The sequence below is a fragment of the Carassius carassius genome, chromosome 37 (assembly GCF_963082965.1).
Source record: "Carassius carassius chromosome 37, fCarCar2.1, whole genome shotgun sequence".
Taxonomy (NCBI): Eukaryota; Metazoa; Chordata; class Actinopteri; order Cypriniformes; family Cyprinidae; genus Carassius; species Carassius carassius.
Genome location: NC_081791.1, coordinates 9,555,390 through 9,577,756, shown reverse-complemented (window position 1 = coordinate 9,577,756; position 22,367 = coordinate 9,555,390). Strand labels below are relative to the sequence as shown.

Here is a 22,367-nt window from a genome sequence, read left to right as displayed (position 1 = left end):
AAGTGTTGCAAGTCAAAAGAGCCCAACCCACCATTTGTATTCCTTTTTTTATCATTTGTCCAAAAAAAAAAAAAACATCTGATTGTTTAAAAACTAACAGAACATCACTCCTTTGTGTACTGGTCATCAAGTTATGAACTATATCAACAATGATAAACATGTCAAGTTGGTTTTCATCTTCGCTGGTGGGACATGTGTCACTGTGCATAAAAACCAGTAACGACTGACTTTAAAAATGGGAAAATATTGGGAGTCGGATGGACCAAAATACATCTGCTCATAATAAGGAACACAGTTGTTTTCTCTGTTACAGTTTTAGTATCTGACCACAATCAAAATGACCTGTTTTAATCCACCCATATGGGAATAATGTGAACATGTCTTATTGTGTATTTAAATGTGTATTTGGGGCACCACTCAAGTGTGTAAAGTACCACAGTATAGGAATAAATAGTGATGAAAATAACTGAGACGTAACAGCTGAACTAATTAAACAAACAAGACTTAAGCAAACCTCACAGACCACTTCCCGCAGAGAGAGAGAGAGAGAGAGAGAGAGAGAGAGACCTGAACAGAGTGCTTTCTGCTACAGGAAAAATGTCTTTGTTTCTTTGTCTAAACACTTTCACAATTTTCTGTCTATTCCCAGAGTAAAATTCAAATATCAGTCCCAGATTATACTACATACGCATACAATATTATTGGGATTTTAAGTATTTTGAGCCAGCTGTAAATGTGACACTATTTATTTAGCATTTTGTTCATTTAGCTTTCTCTGACTGATCCAAGATGAGATATATACTGCATGAGAATGTGCTTCCTTTACACACGGCTCAGAGAGAAAGAGAGTGAGAAAGATGTGGTAGAGTCTGACAGAAAGATTTCAAATTATTGATTTAATCTGTTGTCCTGCATTATACAGGCTGAGCCTGCAGAAATCATAATTATGTGCAATACTCACAATCCCTTGCCAAAATTCAGGCCCTGATATAACATCAATACTTGGCATCTGTGTCTTGATACAACATTGCCAGGCAAATTATTGTAATGCTATGCCATAATTGACTTCCCCCACCCCTTATTATATGATAATATTATAATACAACTGTAAAGTACATTTATATTGTGTAAAATTATGTCTCAGTCTGTATCAAAAATTGACTTGAATGGGGAAGCAGCAACAAAATCAGATCCAGTATAAAGATTTTAATGTTTTCTTTATGAAGGTGTATAATATGAATATAACCATGATGGACTCTATAAAGAGCAATATGAGCCATAAGAAGCACTAATTATTAAAATCCAGTGCATTAACCACAATAAACTAGAGTAATGAGTCAGATCTATAAATCACTGCTCATCTCCTCCTACTCTCCAATATTACTTATCATGTAAAATCATTTTTTTTTAAGATTCCCGTGTTGGGTGTTTACATGGAAACGATAACAGCTGTGTTTTAAAAAACTTGCACTTTGAAACCCGTTTTCCAAAAATGCTTTTTCAGTCCCCAAAACACTGTTACCGTGTAAACTAACAGGCTGAACGCACAAAAAGTTTCCCATTTTTGGCTGAAAACGTTGTAGTTTAAACGGCCCTTTAACCAGGTGTGACATAGATTTCACAACTTATGTCTTGACATATACAGCATGTGTAGTATGGACTACTTTTATGTCACTGTTTGGTGGGGGTTTTGTCATTTTTTTTCTGTATAAACAATGGTGTGTATTACAGTTGCACAGAAAATTGTTCAACAGCTTGAACACCTTTTGTGTGAACTGTTCCTCTGAGATGCACACGTTGTTGGAAAATATACAGCCATGTGTGAATCAAATGGCAAAAATGAATAACCTCACTCAGTCTGAACATCTATTTAAAAATGACACTATAATAAAAAGAAGCCTAAAATTTTAGATACCTGTGGCAGTAGGCCTGAATACCAAAGCACAGTTTCCTAGAAACCACAGCTTGGTTTTTCCAATGGGAATTTTAATTTCTTTTTATTTTGAGCTAAATGTAATATGTAGGTTTTTCCCCCTCTTTCTTTCACTTCCCTTGCCTCACTATATCCCTTCCTTCCTTGGGCTACACAATTATGCTGAACTGTACACACAGTAAATACAGCTTTGCACTAAATATATGCTCCAAAAACATCAACATGAAGGGCTTTTGTATGCACACAAAACACACAGCTGAGCTTTTCTGCCAATTGTTCGTTTGGTTTCAGTTGACTGCAGAAAATTATTGCTTTAAATACTTGCAGTTACACCAATAAGCATCCATGTGGATTTTGCACTCAGACCTCATACATTCTTTTTATTCAAGAGAAAAGTGAACAATAGGCCATTTTACTTTTTACTCAATGAAGAAAAGCACATAATACTTCTTAGAGCTATTAATGACAAAGTCCTACAAAGCTGCATTGAATGAATGTATTTCATATAATGAACAGCATACACAAACATTTAAAAGTTTATGTATAGTGCCAGTAGGGCTGTTTGGCTCATTTCACGCAGCTGGAGCGATAAACTTCTCTCTTATCAAGATGAATAGTTGCACAGATTTAGATCAGTGTTCAGTTTGTGGAGGTGAAGAGGAAATCAAATCTGTGAGGACTTGATGACAGAAACATGGACTAGCTGAAAACACAGGACATCTGAGTATTGACCGATTCATTTCATGATAAAGTTAGGCTTCTAGATTTTTTTATTATTAAAGTCATTACATTCCAGAATGCAGGGACTTTTTCCCAAGTGAAAAGCTACAGTATATGAAATGGAAAAAAATTATTGACTAAAAATCCCCACATTCACAGTGGATCACAATGAAAAGTCCCAAAAGTGCTATGCAAACATTTCGCAACAAAAAGATGAAAAAGATTCAGCAACATTACAGCATTATTTGCACCGCAAATTCATTAGTAATGCTGTAAACTAAAACAAACTTCACCTAGAAAACCAAAATATCATTAGTCAACACAAGTGAATATTTCATGCTTCTCTGGACCAATTATATCACAATAAAAAAATTTACATTCAAAAAGTTAAACATTATTATAAAGATGAACAAATTAAATTAGCTAAATTGTGTTCAATTACTGTATTTAGCAGTTGAGTAGTATTGCCAAGATTTCAAGAAACGAATAAAGTAAATAGTACTAAAATGAAAAACAAAGATACAGGAAAGAGCAAAGTAAATAAGTAAAATTAAATAAAAAAATAAACAAAACAGTCTTAGCTTAAATCTGTTCAATAGCAGTAACTAATTCAATTCGTTTATTTGTTTAGCGCTTTTTACGATACAAATCATTACAAAGTAACTTTACAGAAAATTACATTTCTACAATATTTAGTAGTAGCTTATAGGTGGTGACTGTCAGTTTATGTGCATATGACAGGAGTTTTCAGAAAAAATTAATACAAGACGTAGTCAACCAGACGATGAACATTATTAACAATTATTATATGATGCAATCACACTTGTAGCAATATTTGTTAGTTCTGTTTGTTGATTCAGGGTACATAAAGAAATAATTATACAAAATCTGCTCAAATTACTAAAATAATTTTCATGCTTATTATTATATGAAGAATTATTAACTATTAAAGCAAACTAAAACTCTTTTAAATTCTTTTGCAAATTAATTGTTGTTATATTCTGGCACATATTTAGTTTTTAAAACTCAAAACTTCTAAAAACTGAAAGAGTAAAGCAGCTTTGAAGCTATTTTTTATAGTATAAAGTGCAATATAAATAAAATTGACCATTTGATTACATTCACTTATGACATAACTGGCTGCGTTTACATTAATATCCTGCCAGGACAAGCATTTTGACCGAGAAGTGCATTTGACCGTTCATGCACACAGCCACATTACCGCTCTCACATGCAAGCCAGTCCTCATGGGAGCTTAACAGCAGGGGCTTGAAGTAGACTTCAAAAAGCACTTTTTCAAAATTGCAAATAAAAAGATTATGAAAGAATATTTTACAAGAAAATTCTGTCTTTCTACTAAATTCCACATTTTGTTCAATGTATCACTTGCTGTTTGTTTGTAATTATTTGATAAAATAAAATACTAGCAATTTATATATTGTTTCAAAGTAAATCCTACACCAAAGTGAGCCAATACTACTACCAGTATTTTAAATTTAGTACCAAAGTACCAATACTTTTGACATCTTAGTAAGCTTGGCGATGTGATTGGACCTGACTTGGCCCATACACTGATCTCCTGGAGTTGGCTCGATGATTATTGCTCACTGACTATATGTAAATCCAGACTGCCCTCTCACCCAATGTAATCCCATAATACTGTGGCAAATCAGATTATGGGGTCAAGTAATCACAGTGAGTAGCCAAACCCTGCTGAATCAACAGTTCAGAGAAACCACACTACCTTAATCTTATTAGCAGCAGAGACGTGTTTCACAATATCACACAGATGTGAAGTTGTAACTGAAACGCTGATTCATGTCACATTGGGATGAAATGGTATTGTGATAGGGTTACGCTTTATGCTTTAACGCAACTTGTCGCGCCGTTCGCTGCCAGTATAGTAGTGTTAGTGTTAGCTGCTGGTTTACACCAATACTCCTTCTAGACTAGACAGTGTTTCATTTCCTTAGCAATGACTTTTTAGTTCAGTGTTCACTTAACGTTCTGTAGCACAGCTGCCGAACTTCCTGTCAAAACATTAGCAAGCATTTAAACACCATAAAGCATGAGATCCTTTTTCTTGTTTAGAAAAATGTATTTGATAGCTTTTTGTTTGCTAATTGGCTGCGGTTGGATTGAATGCCAAATTTCTAAAGAGTTTATTCAAAGCTCACAAATATAGTAGAGCTGAAACAACTAATCGATTTAATCGATTAAAATCGATTACTAAAATAGTTGTCAACTAATTAAGTCATCGATTAGTTGCTAAACAACTTTCATTTGCCGTAAGCGGCTAATTTTGTGCATATGTTAAATCTGCGGTGACCAAAGTGTGTCAGTAATGAGCCACCGGAGGTTTTACTCAGCCAGTACAGTAGGAGAAGTAGCGAATAGCCAATAGCTGGCCTCGTTTTATGTCACGTGCTTCCCGAACTGCGTCTGCAGCAGTGAGATGGTGGAGACAGACGTCAGTGGAGTAAGCTTGAGAAAGAAAAAAGCGGAAGATAAAACAAATCAAACAAAGTCATCCAAAGTGTGGGAGAACTTTACTTTGAGCCTTCAAAAAAGAAGAGTAACCTGTAAACTCTGCACTACTGAACTGTTTAAGATTTTTATTTGTGCAGATTCTCCAGTACAATGTTGTTTGCAAATGTTTAGTCGTTAAAGCTGATAACATTGCTTTTTAACAGTTAACATTTAAAGCTTTACAAACATGTTCTGTGATCAGTTTGTCATTTACCAGTTCATAATTTAGTCTTGCAGCCTAATTATGACTGAATGAGAGAGAGGTAATTGTTTAAATGTATTTGAAATGCACTTTTTTTCTAAGTATTCACTGCTCTTTTTCACACAGCAGGTTTTTTGTGTGTGTCAATTTTTTATTTTTTTTTGGACAACCTTCTGATGGATTTTACTTTAAAATGTGAGCTCCATTCAGGTTTCATGCCACTGGCACTTTATTCGAAGGATTGTCTACAATTTCACAGCAAAAGCTATAAAGCTCTTTCCCAGGTATATGATGTGTGTTTACAGGAAAAAAATTATAAAATGCAATGTACTGCAAATTTATTCTGTTTTATTCTTATTCTTCGTGAAAATATTTTCTGAAAGATTCCTTAATAAGCTTTGTTCGGGATGTTAAACTACTTTAGGATCCCTAAGGACTGCCATGGTGAAAACATTATTTGAAATCTCCTTGTGAAATTTGCTAGAGTATGAGTCAGTGTTTTGATTGCAGAAGAGCTTGACAAAGGATTACTAACACATAATAAAACAAAACTCCAGGTATATTTTTGATGAAGATATGACAATGCCAATTGGTTAAAATCTCTAAAAGTCTATAATGAATGATAAAGACCCTTTGTTAATAATTTAATTGGAAAAAATGGGCAAAACTAAAATATAAGTACATAAAGATTAATCGATTAATCGTAAAAATAATCGACAGATTAATCGATTATCAAAATAATCGTTAGTTGCAGCCCTAAAATATAGCCTACTTTATATTCACGTGGCCGTTTTGCTCCTTAGGAAACTAACAGTAATGATATTTCAAGTGCAGTCAAATCAAATATGTGAATATGAATGTCAGGTGTCAATCAGTGAAATTTTCTTTCCCCATAAAATTATTTATTGGCTAATGTGGGGTGTTATATTTGGGTTTAAAATACATGCTTTTAAAATATATATTATAAATAAAGTATAGCCTAAATATACACTACCATTAAAAGTTGCATTTGTTTAGAAAAATACAGTAAAAACAGAAAATCTACCATTTGAAAAAAAAAAAATGCTTTCTATTTGAATATATTTTAAAATGTGTTTTCCTTTCATGCTAACCTTCACTGCTCCAGCTTTCGTTGTCACATGATCCTTCAGAAAAAATGATGATTGTTGCTTAAGAAACATTTCTTATCATTATAGTTGGCATACCACACTGACAAAAAAGCAAGTTTTTAAATTGTATTGATGTTTGTTCACTTTTACCTTAATTTAATTGACTGAAGTAAAAAAGAAAAAAAAATCAATGTTTTCACTAGCAGAATTTATTTTATTTTGTTAATATAAACCAAATTTGAGCCATGATCCAGCTTTGCTTGCAAAGAATGTGAAGCTCCTTTTATAACCGAACATGATACCCTCACCTATTACCAATTCACTTGCTTGGTGTAAACTTTCAAAACAGTTTATTTGGTTATTCTATATCCTCTTTATTTTTATTTTGCCTCTATCCCAACTTTTTTGGAGTGTGCTGCAGTCTTTATATTAACAAAATACATTAAAGTTGGTCAGTCAAAGCTTTGGAAATCTCTTCTTTGTACTTTTGTTCAGGCGCATTGTTGGTGCATTGCAATTTTAAGGAACTGAAAATAGACTGTGACATAGACCAACTCAAACCTGGTCTAAAGACTAAAATCAATGGTGCAATATTTATTTTTTATTTTTTGTTATTTAAAGGTACAGGTTGTAGGACCTGTCACGAGAGGGCGCACTACCAAAACAATAACAATCGCGTGGTTTGATGACACTAAGAAGGAGGGTAGAATGATGGGATTTGTTGTCTTCTACCCAAGCGCTGACGGCCATCAATCAGACGGAAAATAAAACATGTATTTAACGGATGCAAAGACGCGATCAGACTATGGATCAGACGTGTCCTCGTGCAGGTCTAGAGACACGATGCCCCGCGTTTGGCGTGTATGCCCCATAATACTAATCTTGTTGATCGTTATAAAAGCATACGTTTTCTGTAAAGATACGAATCAAAACAACTCACCTGTCGAGTAAAACACAAGCAAGATCGGCATCTCTTTCTAGTTGAAGTTTGTCGCGAAGCTCTCTCCATCTAGAAAATGCAACACTGATATTGATCCTTGCTCTTTCTCTCCTCTTGTCCCAAACTCTTCTCGGGTCGTTCGGTTGGCCCATACGCTGACGTTTACGGGAGCTGTCCTTGTCGATAGAACCAGCGGCAGACGGTAAGCAGTAATTATGTTCCATAAATAAGTAACACAATCCACCATAAAACGTGCGAGAAGAAGTAAATAAGGAACTGCTTGAAGCAAGCTAGTGGTTTGCTGGACGCTAGACACTACTTCCGTATTTGTCCACGACACTGTTGTCATGTGGTTTCTACGTCAGTAAAGGCAGTAACAAAGGCTAACTAACGTCATTGACAGGTGACCGCACTGCCCCGTGTCACTGTTTAGAATGGGAATGGGAACTATAAGTCACACTTTTTTTCATAGTTTGGCTGGTCCTGCGACTTATAGTCAGGTGCGACTTATTTATCAAAATTAATTTGACATGAACCAAGAGAAATTAACTAAGACAAATGAACCAAGAGAAAACATTACCGTCTCCAGCCGCGAGAGGGCGCTCTATGCTGCTAAGTGCTCCTGTAGTCTACACTGAAAACATAGAATGCGACTTAGTCCATTTAGTCCATATAGTCTTATATATGTTTTTTTCCTCATCATGACGTATTTTTGGACTGATGCGACTTATACTCAGGTGCTACTTATAGTCCGAAAAATACGGTAGTTGAAAACATTAGAGATATTGTTAGTAATCAGCTGGACAAAATATATAACACTAGCCTAGTGGTTTTTGGATATTTTACTACAAATATCTTACAAATTGTACCTTTAAAGAGCATGTTAGTAGAAAATGCGCCTCTGGGCGGGTCCACAACGCATGTTCAAATTAAAGGATTACAGTGTAAAAGAATATTATTGTGTAGGCTACATACCGTATTTTTCGGACTATAAGTCACACCCGAGTATAAGTCGCATCAGTCCAAAAATACGTCATGACGAGGAAAAAAACATATATTAGTTGCACTGGAATATAAATCGCATTTATTTAGAACCATGAACCAAGAGAAAACATTACCATCTAGAGCCGCGAGAGGGCGCTTTATGTTTTCAGTGTAGACTACAGTAATGTTTACAACGGTAATGTTTTCTCTTGATTCATTTCTCTTGGTTCATGTCAAATTAATTTTGATAAATAAGTCGCACCTGAATATAAGTCGCAGGACCAGCTAAACTATGAAAAAAAGTGCGACTTATAGTCCGGAAAATACGGTAAATATAAAAATCTCATACATGTCATAATGGATAGTTATTGCATATATCAGATTTAGCCTACCTATTTGCTCGCGCATGAGCAGATCTGATTGCTCTCTGGAGATGCATTCTGTGTGCCTTAAAATTCTGCCATTTTAATAGCGAATCCACCATGATACGAGCACAACTCGTTGTTAAAGGGAATGGGGTATGATACACTGAATGGTTTATTGCACGTTATACCCAAAAAAATACCCATTACTCATTAAGAGAATTGGGACAACCCTTTTAGACCATGCACTGGGAGCACCGATTGTTTTTTCCCCTAGTTATACTAGCAAAAGTGGATTTGGACACACCTTGAGAGCACCTGCACCATACGTTTTAGACCATGCGCTTAGATCGTTAACATAGGGCCCTATGTCATAAAATAAGGGAGTTCAATATATTCTAAAAAAATAAATAAAAATGGGTAGGGGGCGCTGGCCCAAAAAAGCTTAAGAACCACTGCAGTAGATGATTTCATGTAGTTCATTCATAGTTTGGTCCACCCACACAGTAGACCTTGACCATCAATCCAAGGCCTTGGCGCACAAGTCACGCTGCACTGTAGTCTTGTTTTGTAACCTGTGGTTCAGGCGAAGAGGCCGCCACTCAGCCATTTTAAATCCACCACTCTGGGTGTGGCCGTAAATACCGCTAGTGTTTTCTAGGAACTCAGCAGAGAGCTAGAGAGTACATTTAAGTGTGTTTGTGTGCATAATGTAGTTTGCCGGGATCACAAGACAGCAGCCTAATGTTTAGAGCAAATGCGAACAGGCAGGAGATAAAGCAAACAGTGGAAGCAGAAACCAGCAAAACCACCCTGACTTGTTCCAAACTTGACAATGGACCACAGTCTTTAAAGGTGAGGGGGTCAGTGCTGAGTAAGCACAACAATGCACGTTCAATGCTAGCAGAAACAACATGAAGGAATATTTCAGCTTTAGTATAAGTCAAACTTAACCAGTAGGATTTGTAACATATACCACAAAAATTAACTGTGAGGTACTTATAATTGAAGTGAATAAGGTAAATTCACTCACCAAAACACTCACACTCAATATGCATGTTAGTAGGATGGGCGATATGACAAGAATATCATATCATGATTTTTTTCAGTGATCCATGATCTGATCACAATTCATTTTCATGTTGATTTTAAAACTAATTTCCCTGTTCCTTGTGAGACAAATCCTTATAAATTTTTTCTGTGTGAAGTTATATCAAATTTTACATCTTTGTTGCATGACAATTTAATGGTGTAAACCTTAAAACGACCTACAAATCAAATAATAAAAAAATTGTTATTTGATAAAATGTTAAGTTTTATATGAATGCTTGTAAATCTTCCAAAAATGGACCCTATTGTTTTTTTTATTTTTTATTCTTTTCTTGTTGTAATTATGTAAAATACTGTCAACTTACTATTTACAACAAAATATTTATTCTGTAAAAATCAAAGCAGAAAAACCATTGCAGGGAAGTTTATGTCAGCTGTTATTCAAGATAAAACTCAATCCTGGATTAATTTTAAGGACTGATCATGCTAAAATAATTTCAGAGTAGATATGAAACCATAAGATAACGGAAAATGGAGCGACACCTAAACTAAATGGTATAAGATACTGTCTATTTGTTTCCCTGCTTTATTGTTGATGTGACTTATGATTAAAAAAAAACTATTTTTGAAAGCAAAAATTATTTTACAAGGCTTAAAGTAATCTTTGTGTGAGTGTGTGGGTTTAAATGAATGTGAGAAGTTTAAGACAGCGAAGCGGCCTTGATTCTGGAACAGGGCTCTCATATTGTAGGGATTTAGAGCTGGATCTGGTGCCATGACCCGGAGCAAAGAGTAGAGGCCACTGGGTCACTGCAGAGTTGAGGATAAGGCTAAAAAATACCAAAATCTCATCAATTTTCAAAAATCTTTGCCCAAGGCTAAACATATCAAAGAGCACATGATTTCCTAAGCATCATGGAAAACCAAACTCAAATCAGCCAGGTTCTTTATGACACTGCAGAGGTTTTGGAGAGGCTGCTGGAAGCATGACAGGACTCATCTGGAAAAGGGGGAACTGAGAGAAAAAAGGGAGAGATCTAGCTGTTTTTAGAAGTCAGAGTAGGCTGCCATTTATTCCCAAGAAAAAGTTGGGAATTCTTCTAATGATTATGTAAGAAGTGGGTGTGTGAATGGTAAAGAAGAGAAATAGCCTCAACTATGCTTTCCTCCAGTTCCTGCCTTTCTATTGAATCTATCAAGAACCAAAAATCCAAGAATCATCATGCAATGACAATTTACAGCTAGGCCGGGAGCAGTAAAATCTGTAAAGTTATCCACACATGCACATAATAGACTCATTTCATAAGGCTAAATATCAGTAAAACATTCTTCGCACCTCTTGATCAGAAAGATCTCATAAGAAAGACTCATAAACAACTTCCATAAAAAAATAATCAATGTGCCCAGGAGCAAAATACACAAACAAGCAATTGGATACAAAAGGAGGCTGAATTTCTTCACTCGGTGCGGCACACCACAATCTGCGAAGGAGCTATAATGACGAGCAAAATATGAGCAAAATAACAAATGAAAACTATAATCAAAAAAGTAAACAGCATAGCTTTGGGCAATCGAGGCAGTACAGCCAGTAAAAACATTTGATTAACTGGCTCTTCGTCTCCCTACAGACAAACAACGAGTCCACAACCAGCATTCCTCAACAAGAGTTCAGGTCTTGTAGAAAAAAAAAAAACTTGTTTATGGTTCTGCCGTTTTTTCTTGCACACTCGCTTGCTGTCCGAGTGCACAGGACAAACCATGCTGATGTCTGGGGTCAGAGCTGGCGTCTGGTGCTGAATTTATGTCTGCCAGAAATTAGACAATTGTGGCCACAGCCTCATTTTGGACCATGAAAGCTTCATAGCTGCATTTGGTAAGTTTGGTACCAGAAAATAATGTTCACCCAAAACTGAAAATTCTGTCATTAATTACTCACCCTCACGACACAACGATGAGTAATTAATGACAGAATTTTCATTTTTGGGTGAAATATCCCTTTAAATTTCTAGATTAAATTAAAATGCTCCACTAACTGTAAACTAAATTTTTTTTACAAGTAAAGCTGCTATAGAAGAATAATTTCAAAATACTATAAGGATTCTGCTCAATACAAAAAAACAGATAATGATTTCATTTTACAAATGATAACCATTAAACATTTGATATTTAATGTTCTACTATTTTGTCTAAATTAATACAAAAAACACCACTAAAAACCCTAAAAAAATATTTTCAATCATAGTAATTTTGGCATAACGAGATTACAAGTGTTATTAAATTATTAGTCTATTAATATATCAACGTGAAAAGCATTTCGCAACTCAGTTCCATGTGTTACAAGAAACACCACATTTTTTTCCCTGTGACATATAGACTGAATTCCTAGCTATCTGGTGGTTGGTTAAGATTACCAAATAGCCCGAGTGGCCTGATGATGTCAGAGGTTAAGGAAAGAAATTTTAGAAGAGGATCAACCTATGTATTTTTAATAAAGTTAAAAAAAGGTCAAATTTAAAAAAGTCACACAAATAAAGAATCACAAGGGATAAAGAAAGTAAAAAAGGCTGATTTCAAACTGACTTCAAACCCAGGTATAAACAAGGACTAAATGTGGTACTTTCTCAGTGACCTCTCACGTCAGATGGAAAGAACTAAAAATACGATGAATCCTCAATCTTCTGTTTCTCTTTTTCGTATGTGGAATAAAGCAGCCAATTAAACTGCAAGCATCTGAAGCGCGTCCCCTCAAATATCATCTGAAAGTTTTGGTTCCTCTATTCAGTTTCATAGACACTCATCCTCTGCTACGTAACGTGAGTCATGATGAGCGTGCCGTTCACACTGTTATCTGATGTGGCTTCTGATAATATCAACACAATGAGTCATAACAGATGTTAATTACAGCAAATGTATCAAATCGAGGCACAAGGGCATCTGTCGTTATCAAGCGGTCACAGTTTCACCCTAAGCTTTGTGAGCTTGGGCAAGCCAAAGGAACGCTGTAGCTGAGTTATAGATGGACGAAGGAATGCCTCCCACTCACCCTTCAGATTTTAATAGCTTGCCGGCTGGCCAGATGTGAGCTACGTGCTTGTTGACGTGAACACATGAGTCATTCCTGTGGCTCTTATATGAGGGTTCCTTTGACCCCATAGATTCTGAGAGCAGAGGTCACGACCCACGGAGAGGTTTCAGTGTGACTAAGTCAGTCAGCTGGGACTACAGATGCGGTAACCTCTTCTGTAAACACACCGCAAATCAGTTTAACGTGGCTATTAGTGTGATTAATTATAAAGAAAGTAATCATCATAATTCACATAAAAACACAACTCTCAATTGCACTCTTTTACAGACATTAGTCTACAGTATTCAGTCCAAGTATTCACAGTGCATAATAGAGTATAATTTGTTTTAGTTCAGCATTTTTTGATGAAAAAGAACTACATTTATTTGAAATAACATTACAAATCTCCTTATTGTCACTTTTGTCTTTTGATCAATTTAATGCATCTTTGATGAATAAATCTTACAGACTTTTACTTTTGAAGGGTAGTATATAAAAATAGCATGTGAATAAATTCATATGCATCTTCAGATGCATCCAGCCTATCACCTCAGATATAGAAATGTAGTTAATTTTGCATCTTTTTTATCCCATTTCGGGTAATTTTGTCCAATCCAATAATTAGTCAAGGAAAACATGTCTGATAGGATACAATACTGTGGCATCTTTCAACATTTTAGGGCTGCAAACGATTAATCATGATTAATTGAATACAAAATAAATTAAATACTATATGTGTTTGTGTACGGTGTATATTATTATGTATATATAAATACACACACATACATGTATATATTAAAGAAAATATGTTAGGTTTATAGATAAAACATTTATATTTATATAAATTATATACAAGTATAAATATATTTCTTAAAATATATACATATATCTGTGTGTATTTATATATGCATAATAAATATACACATACTGTATACTGTGTAAACACAAACTTTTATTTTGAATGTGATTAATCGCGATTAATCGTTTCGCGGCCCTACAGCATTTTTCTATGTCTTCCTTCCTCTGATATTGTTTTTTTAAATCGGCATTGGCGATATATCGGTCAATCGGTCGGATGACCACATGACTGGACTTGTTCATATGAAACCTACATTTTGCTGACTTCATCTTTTTGTTGAAGATTATTCCAGGCCTTGTCCACACTTACAAGTTTTCGTTTGAAAATGCATTTTTTCTCTCCGTTTTGGTCTTCCGTCCACACTGAGACAGCGTTTTTAATCAAGGAAAATTTAGCTTTTTGAAAACACTTTTCAAAGTGGATACATTTGAAAATATCATTTTCACATTGTAGTGTGGACTGTAAAAATTTAGAATTTGAAAACAATGACGCAAGTTTAGTCATGTGACGCATATACCAAAAGATATCTGTATTTATATTGGTATCGTGGACCTTATGTGCTATGCACTTTCACACTATTGCTATAGATGTGTTACTTTGTACACTCTTCATATCACAGTCCTGCAAAGATGAAAGCAAGTTTACACGCAATCGCTATTTGTGGCAAAACATGAGGGCAGTTGCATTTTAGATTAGAAATACAATCATGAGTTTGTGCGACCTGGACACGTCAGTGAATGGTGAGTTATTTTCATAAATAAAATAATCCTGTCAGAAAACCTGCATGAAAATGCTTTATGTATGTTCTATGTGTTTCATCTCCAGTGAGATTTTTTTAAGCTTTGTGCATGCACAGAAAGCAAATCTAACGTTTCCTGATGTTTCAGTGTGTATGAGACACTTTTGGGAATCGGTTGAAAATGCTAGTGTGGACGGGAGCGTTTTAAAACAAAGACGCCTTTTTCAAACATATCCGGATTAATGTAGATGTAGCCTCAAAGGCTTGCACAAGCAGATACAAGACTAACTCAAAAAGCGAGGGCTTCAACCTGCTGGACTTTCTACCTTCCACCTTGGCTTTTGTCTCTCACTTTACTTTAGATGAACGCTGATAAGAGAAGAATAGATTCAAGCATAAACTTGCTGCCAGGGTGACCTATCAGCTACAGTGTATAGCAGTGACTTTTTACTGATTTGTCAGGCAAGCCTGGCCATGTCAATGTAAGACTAATGTGTGTAGAGCTACTCAAGAAGTGTATGATCAGTCCTTATCTCCTGAACACATGTAAGTGCAAACACACTAAATTATTGAAGGATTTACTTACTGTGCACCACATACGGTCATGTGTGAATCAATAAGGCATAGTTTCTCCCATTCATTTCAAATGCAATTTTACCTGTCTGACCGAGAATCTAAAGGCAGGACTAAATGTCAACAGCCTCTAATTCTTCAAGTACTAGTCTGAATGGCATCACATTTGCAAAAAGGTGTTGCAGTTCCTGCACTCTAAAAAAAAAATAACTTAGCATGACTTCAATGCACAGTGACTGCACTCTGTGTACAATACAACAGAGCCTATAACAATTTACAACTCGGTGTAGCTAATAAAGATTTATTTCAATGGCCAAAAAGGCAATGAATTCAATGGCAAGATCCTCATATAAAACAAAATAACTGGTTCCAAAACCAATATATTATATTTAATTAATTATTCTGCTTTGCTGTAGTGTTTTGTATAATTTCATAAGCAAAAGTCTTTATTATTATTATTCTTATTAATGCATGATATTGATAGATAAGTGGCACTTTCTCCTCTTTTTGTCTTAATTATTTTTCTTTGTTGTTTGCTAAATTAAAACCATTGTAGACAATTAATTGAACATTTCATATTATTATACATATAATAATTGTTACTGATAAGTACAGTCATTTCTTTTTTTGACCATAAAACCTTGAGATACTTGCCAAGCACATATAAACACGCATAAAAGACGGCAAATGTGACAGATGTATAGCAGGAAAAAGAGTACCGCAGGTGAATATGAGTTATGGAGTGGTCATAAAATACGACAGGTAGAGCTTGTGTTGAATTTATCTGACAAACATCAGCTTTTCTCACTGTAACACTGCAGTGAAGGGACAAGCCATTTGCCTGCATATCTGAGAGTTTTGCATAAATTTACAAACCCTTAGGGAGTATGAGATCCAGGCATCATTTAAAATTAAAATCTAGGCCACATCGATGATGTAGAAACACCAAGCCACAACTGTAGCTTCACAGTTATTGCTGCAATACTTTCTATTGAGAGAATAATAAGTGGCACAATAAAACACATTTTTACAAATAAAAAATGTAAATTAACGCGTCGCTCACAAGTAACTTTTTTTTTTAACTATCTTGTCAAGTCTGACACAGCAACAGCTCAACCAATGGTGTAAGTTTGGGGCGAGGCTATTTGCTTAGCTAACCAATGGCAGGCAGGGGGAGTGTTCAGGAAACTTGCTCAGAAAAGACTATGAACATGTACTAAGTACCAAGTCATAAATTCAGTGAGCATAATAAAAGCCTTATTGTAAATATAAAGTAAAACTAATTTGCTTGAACTTGCTATATCAGCATATTTAGTTAAACACACACAAATACATTGTCAATTCACACTCTGAAAAGCATCCCACGCACCCACATCAATTCAAACTGACCTACTTATCAATGCTGATGATGGTTTATGCACATACAAAACCAGATTACATATCTCTTAAACACCTTTTGGCCCCAAGCTTCAGTCCCCTTTAATAATCAACCTAGTCTGGATTGGTAATGTGTCCTTGAACGGCATAGTTCACCCAAAAATCCTGTTTGACTTTCTTTTGAACACAATTTTTAATCGTTTGCTTGATTCTCTTGGTAAGAGTAAATGATTAGGGGTGCACCGAAATTTCGGCCGCCGAAAATTTTCGGCCGAAATGGCATTATCGGTTTCGGGCCGAAATAAAAAAAACAGCCGAAAACGTAAACCGAAAATGAATGTCACCTGCCCCTCCCATCCGTGCGCAAGCGCTTAGGTTTCACTCACGGTCGAGCTGTTGTCACGCGTCTGCCTATCAAAGATTAAGCTTGTCAAAGAGCTGTCACAATCAAAAAAAGCTTGTCACAAAAGCTGCACAATCGATCGGACCAACCAACACAAGTTTCGAAAACGAAAACAGGCAATCGATTTTAATGGCCTTCTCTCGGAGCGCGTCCAGCTCGCCACTATACGCTCGCAGCGAACGCGCGTCACACAGCAACTGCAGGTTCTGACACACACACACACACACACATAGCCTATTAGTGCATAATATCAATGTAGCCTTCAGTAATGTTTTTCATTGATGTTATGGCAGTCCACATTGCTGACTTGTGCGCGTCTCAAGCGCCCTCTTTACGTTCGCCCTAATGCCTGTTTAGTTGTCGGTGGATTTGCCTATATTTGGCGTTGAAAAACTGATCAACGCTAAATATAGGCAATTTACTAACGATTCAATGAACACTTTGCCTATGTCTCAAAAATCGAACAGGATTTTTTTTTTCACAAAAGTGACAGCCCTATACGAGGGGACACCAAAGTTGCAATATGTAACATTTGTTCTGCAAAAATCTCCAAAATTGTGGATTTCTTTGCACAATTTTTAAAAAACTATTTTATTTGATGGAACATAAAACTTGAAGAATAATTATTATTTATATTTATTGTAAAAAATATTTTATGTTTTGTTATGTAACTGTTAATAAAAGTTTGATTATTATATTGTGATTTTTCAATTCAGATCCATTAAATCCAAGCAATATATTTATACGTTTTTAAAAGAAGCCATTTTCGGCTTCAGTTTCGGTTTTCGGCCAAGTGCATCCTAAATTTTCGGTTTCGGTTTCGGCGCAGAATTTTCATTTCGGTGCATCACTATAAATGATGAAAGTGTAATTAGATGTATTTGTGATGAATATGATTTAAGAGAAAAAAAAGAAGGGAATGAGAGTATGAAAGACAAAAAACGGAAAAGAAAACGGCAGCTAAACAGTAAAAATGACAGAAACTTTGACAGATTGCTAGATTTGATCAGACATTCCTCCTAAACAAGCCAAATATGAAGACTGCATAAACACTGTCTGAACACTGACCAAGAGGCCCGTCTGTCTCCTTCACGCCATCCTGTGCCATTACATCACAATCAGCCTCTGGTACGCTGAGGGTCATGTAGACAGTAAAAGCCACTGGCTACAAGACACTCAATGTAACGTTTGTCTTAAGAATGATTTGAGAACTTAAGTTAATGAAGTTCACCATAAAGGCTTGAATGCAAGTGAGTGGAATGACAGATTAAAACATGTCTGATCAAGCAACACTTCATTTCACTTTTAAACAGACTGAGCCATTAAACCTAGAAAGCAACTTGACAATCAAATCAATAAGAGTACAAGTGAGATCTATGACTTACGTAAGACATGTCTCTAATGTTTTCCTCAGGCCTGGTTTGCATGAATTCAACATAACTTACTCTACAGCATGTGAATAACTATGACAATCTTTACTGCCATTCAAACGTATGGACACACCTACTCATTAATGCATTAGTGCCTGCCCACTTTTTTAGTCTTCATTAAAGCGTTACTGTAAACTAAAGGTACAACACAACATTTCAAACTTTCATCTGAAACAAAAATGCATTTGAAAAAGACAATGGTACAAGACTGTGTACTTAACGGCTTGGTGAGGGAAAGAACTACAATCCCATGAAGCATTGCAATGACAATCAATTTAAGAATGATGGACAAATATAAAACTATTCATTTAAAGGTTGTTGAATTTACGTATAGAAAATATATGTAAATATATAAAAAATATATAGGTTTATTGCTTACTAATGTTAATACTACTAATATTTAATTGCATTGACAACATAGCTTTTTTGGCACAATCTTCTCATCAAGACTCTGATTGGTGGAGTTTCTGTACAGCATCATGGGTAATGTAGTTTTCCCCCACAAATTCAGCTGTTAAACACAAATAATGCAAATGAATGGGTTCAACAAAAGCATATACAATCAATTAACAACTGTGGACCTCACCGTAGGTCTGTCTCATATGAATTATTGCTAAATATGGAGTTTCCCTATGGAGAAGATGAAATGAGTTTTTACTTCCAGAATCCAACTGCCGCAACTGTCCACTTTTTGAAACAATACAAAACTACTAAAAAGCACAAATAAAAAATTTTGAAAGTATGAAGTGACCAAAAAATTCTAAGTTATTTACTAACTTCAACAAGATTCAATCTGGGAATGAGTTTAAGAAAAAAAAAACTATAGATTAAACTGTTTAAAAGTTCATGAAAAACAAACTAAGTGTAAAAGTAAAAGAGCACAAACTTTTGACTAGTAGTGTATTGGCATACAACACGCACTGAATGCTATATATGCATTAATACAACTACAATATCACCCAAACTGTGTCATCTGCACAGTGCTCTCTATAGTGACAACTATCAGAACTGACCTGTCATGTGGGACGGGGATGATGGAGGACGTGTGCAGGTGCGGTGTCTCGGGAGATGGCAGGTGATATCCTGGCTCCCCAGGCCCTCTCACTGGGCTCAGAGCTTCCATGTGGGTTTGGTCTTGTAGCCTAAAGCCATTCAGGATCAGGCAACCATGTTTAAGGACCCCACCTGAGCTCTGCTCATCCTCCTCTCTGCCACATGCAAACTGAGAACAAAAGTTTTAGCAGTTATACAACGTGTCCTAAGGAAAGAAATCAATTCACTTCTGTTCGCTAGTAACAGCATAGTAATATTATTTTGGTTATATTATTTATGATGAGTGTGTAGGATGTTATGTTTGAAAAGAATAATTTTCTGTCCATGGTGACCTCTTAAAACAGAAAGTTGGAACAGGACATGTTGAAGGGCCTGTCCCCTCTTAAAGCCAAATGCGAATCATGATTTGCTACTGCTAGTCAGTAAGAGTGGTGTTAGGGACATTATCTTTCTGGAGAACATTTAAAACTCTGGATAGTCCCAGATGAGTCAGCAATCATTTTGAGCTGAAAGGAAAAGACTGTGCACTTTAAATGCACTTAAGAGAGTGCATCCAGGGTTATTGTAGTCAAGTAAAAAAAAAAAAAAAAAAAATTCTGTTACTTAAAAAAAACGTAATCATTTCAGATACCTGACAAAGAATTATCTCTCTTTTTTTGTTGTTTAACTTAACTTCAACTAAAACTAATAAATAAAAACATTAAAATTAATACATTATTATAAATATATCAACATAATCTAGCTCTGATCTCAATTGAAATGCTAAAAAAAAACATACAATAAATATGTAAACTGAAATCATATTTCACCCTTCACCCACTGTTTTTGGGTGAGACCTTTGGAATCACAAAATGAATCATGATTAATTTAATATATAACTATTCCCATTTTCTGATAAACCACTGTTGTATGCAAATATATATATAATTTTTTTTTTTTTTTTTATGCTCAAAGCTAACAGACCTGGACTAAAAGCAACAAAACTTCAATGCTAATAAAAAAAATGCTTTATCCAAAAACTAGGGGCAAAGATTAAATTTGACATTTCTTTTTTAATTAATGAAACATCCTATCAGTTGGTAATATAGCTAGCTGTCTACCAGTTGCCTCCCCATTCCTGATGTGCCATATTAAATAATGAGTTATTACTCAAATTAACTGCATACCTATAATTACAAACACTTTTATTAAAGACAAACACCAGCAAATCCTAAAAAAATCACATATGTTATACTTCCTGATAGCTTAAATGTGCTTCAATAAAATGCACTCACGCCCCCAAAACATTGCAATCATGCATGAGCTGCATGACAGGCATCGAGTTCACTGCACAGCTCGTATCGGTCAAGTGCACGCTCACATCAGAGCAGATACATCCCCTGCGACGCGTCATCATGGAAGGGGGCGTGTCCCGCACTACACACTACACAGCCAGCCAAATTAAACGCACTTCTAAAGTGAACGCTCGTGTTTTTAAAATAAATTAACGTCGCATGTGGTTACTTCCTCCATTATACGATGCATAAACCAACTGTTATGTTATGTTAACATAATGATATACCTTTTTCCCAAACCACAACGTAAGTTACACATGGAAACACTCTTTTTAATCCGTAAATATTATCGAAAGCCATCATTCGCCCTGAAAGGAAACATTAAACGCTGTTCCTGTGAAAACAAACCCTTACACCGGCTTCAGCTCGCGTTAGACACTTCATGGGGGAGGGGAGAATCGCTTAAATGTACCAACCCCCTGCTTTTTTGTTTTCGTTTAAACTTTGAACATGCAAGTTAAGTCGCCATCTTACCAATCAGTTACCGCCTCGCTTCATTAACGCAGATAACAGTATAACTGTAACGATTAAATGATACTACATATACCCGACAAACAATTTCTCCATGCAAACTTGAGTTTTGATCGAAAGGCAGAGCTGCCATCGTACAACTTGCAACTTAAGGGTCGTTTTGACATGTTTAAAAACGCAGAGAACTGTCAAAACCCCAAAAGGAGAGCGTATGCGAAACTTAAACGAGCATGCATCACTTACTTTCTTGTGAATGTAGTGCCTCTCTCTCGTTGAGGTATAATAATGTCCATTTGGAGAGAGTTCCTTGCCAAAGTTCGTTAAAGCAGCTTCGTGCAGCGCGTTTGTTTTGAGCGCTTTCCCAGTGACGGGCTCGCCCCCTTCACGCGTGCTGTCGCCGGCTCGAGGCTGCTCGAGGAGCCGCTTGGAACTCATTCTAACCTGGATCAAATGTTACTAAAGGAAAATCACCAGCGCTCGGTCGATTTTAGTGCTGAGCAGGATAAGATGCATTTAACAGTATTGTGTGGAGTACGACTCTACGGACTCTAAAAGCAGCCGGTAAGAGGGGATAAAAATGATTGTTTTGCTTCTCTCTCTCGCCGAGCCTGACACCACGCCCACTCTGTCCTGCTCGTGCAGCCAGGCGAGATTCGCTCGGCTCCGCCCCTCATTGATTCTGATTGGCTCTCGGCGTACATAAACATTCCATTTAGGCACGCGGCCATCGCAGATCTGCAGCTGATTGGTCACTCGGGAAACGTCGGAATTCTTTTTTTCTTGAGTTGAGGAGGTGTGTCTCCATGGTTTGCCGGCCGGTACAGACAGAGAGGAAGAGAGAGAGAGAGAGAGAGAAAGCCGGTAAAAATTGACGCACTTTCTAAAAAGAATTGTTTCCCAGCTTTAACTGCAAAACAAACCATGAAATAACTCACTCGTCGAACGCATAAGAATACAAACATGAGTAAGACATACTTTTAATGAGTATTTACGCGAGATTAGCGTGCTGAAAAAAACCCCATCTCAAACCAGCCTAAACTGGTTTGCTGGTTGAAGTTGGCCTGTCAGTCCGATCAGGCTGTTTAAAAGGGTTTCAGACCGTCAGACCATCTGAAACCAGCCAAGACCAGCAAAGACGAGCAGTTTTGCTGTTGTTGTTTTTCAGCTGCCTTTCCTCATATTTTTCAAAACCACCCCCTATATGCAGTTTTCACATAAAACGTTAATATGTCAAG

General features: G+C 36.1%; 1 protein-coding gene across 2 annotated transcripts in view; it reads right to left on the bottom strand.

The window, feature by feature from the left end:
* LOC132117963 (zinc finger protein 704-like) overlaps positions 1–21,772 on the bottom strand; it is a 65,392-nt gene extending 43,620 nt beyond the window's left edge. Inside the window, exons 1-2 of one of the 2 annotated variants that reach the window (XM_059527366.1) lie at positions 21,376–21,772; positions 19,288–19,496 (exon numbers count right to left, since the gene is read on the bottom strand). In XM_059527366.1, the coding sequence (XP_059383349.1) occupies positions 19,288–19,496; positions 21,376–21,567 (401 nt within the window). In that variant the 5' untranslated portion in view covers positions 21,568–21,772. The remainder of the gene's footprint in view (positions 1–19,287; positions 19,497–21,375) is intronic. The other variant, XM_059527367.1, reaches the window with a different exon arrangement.
* Positions 21,773–22,367: the final 595 nt, after the last annotated feature.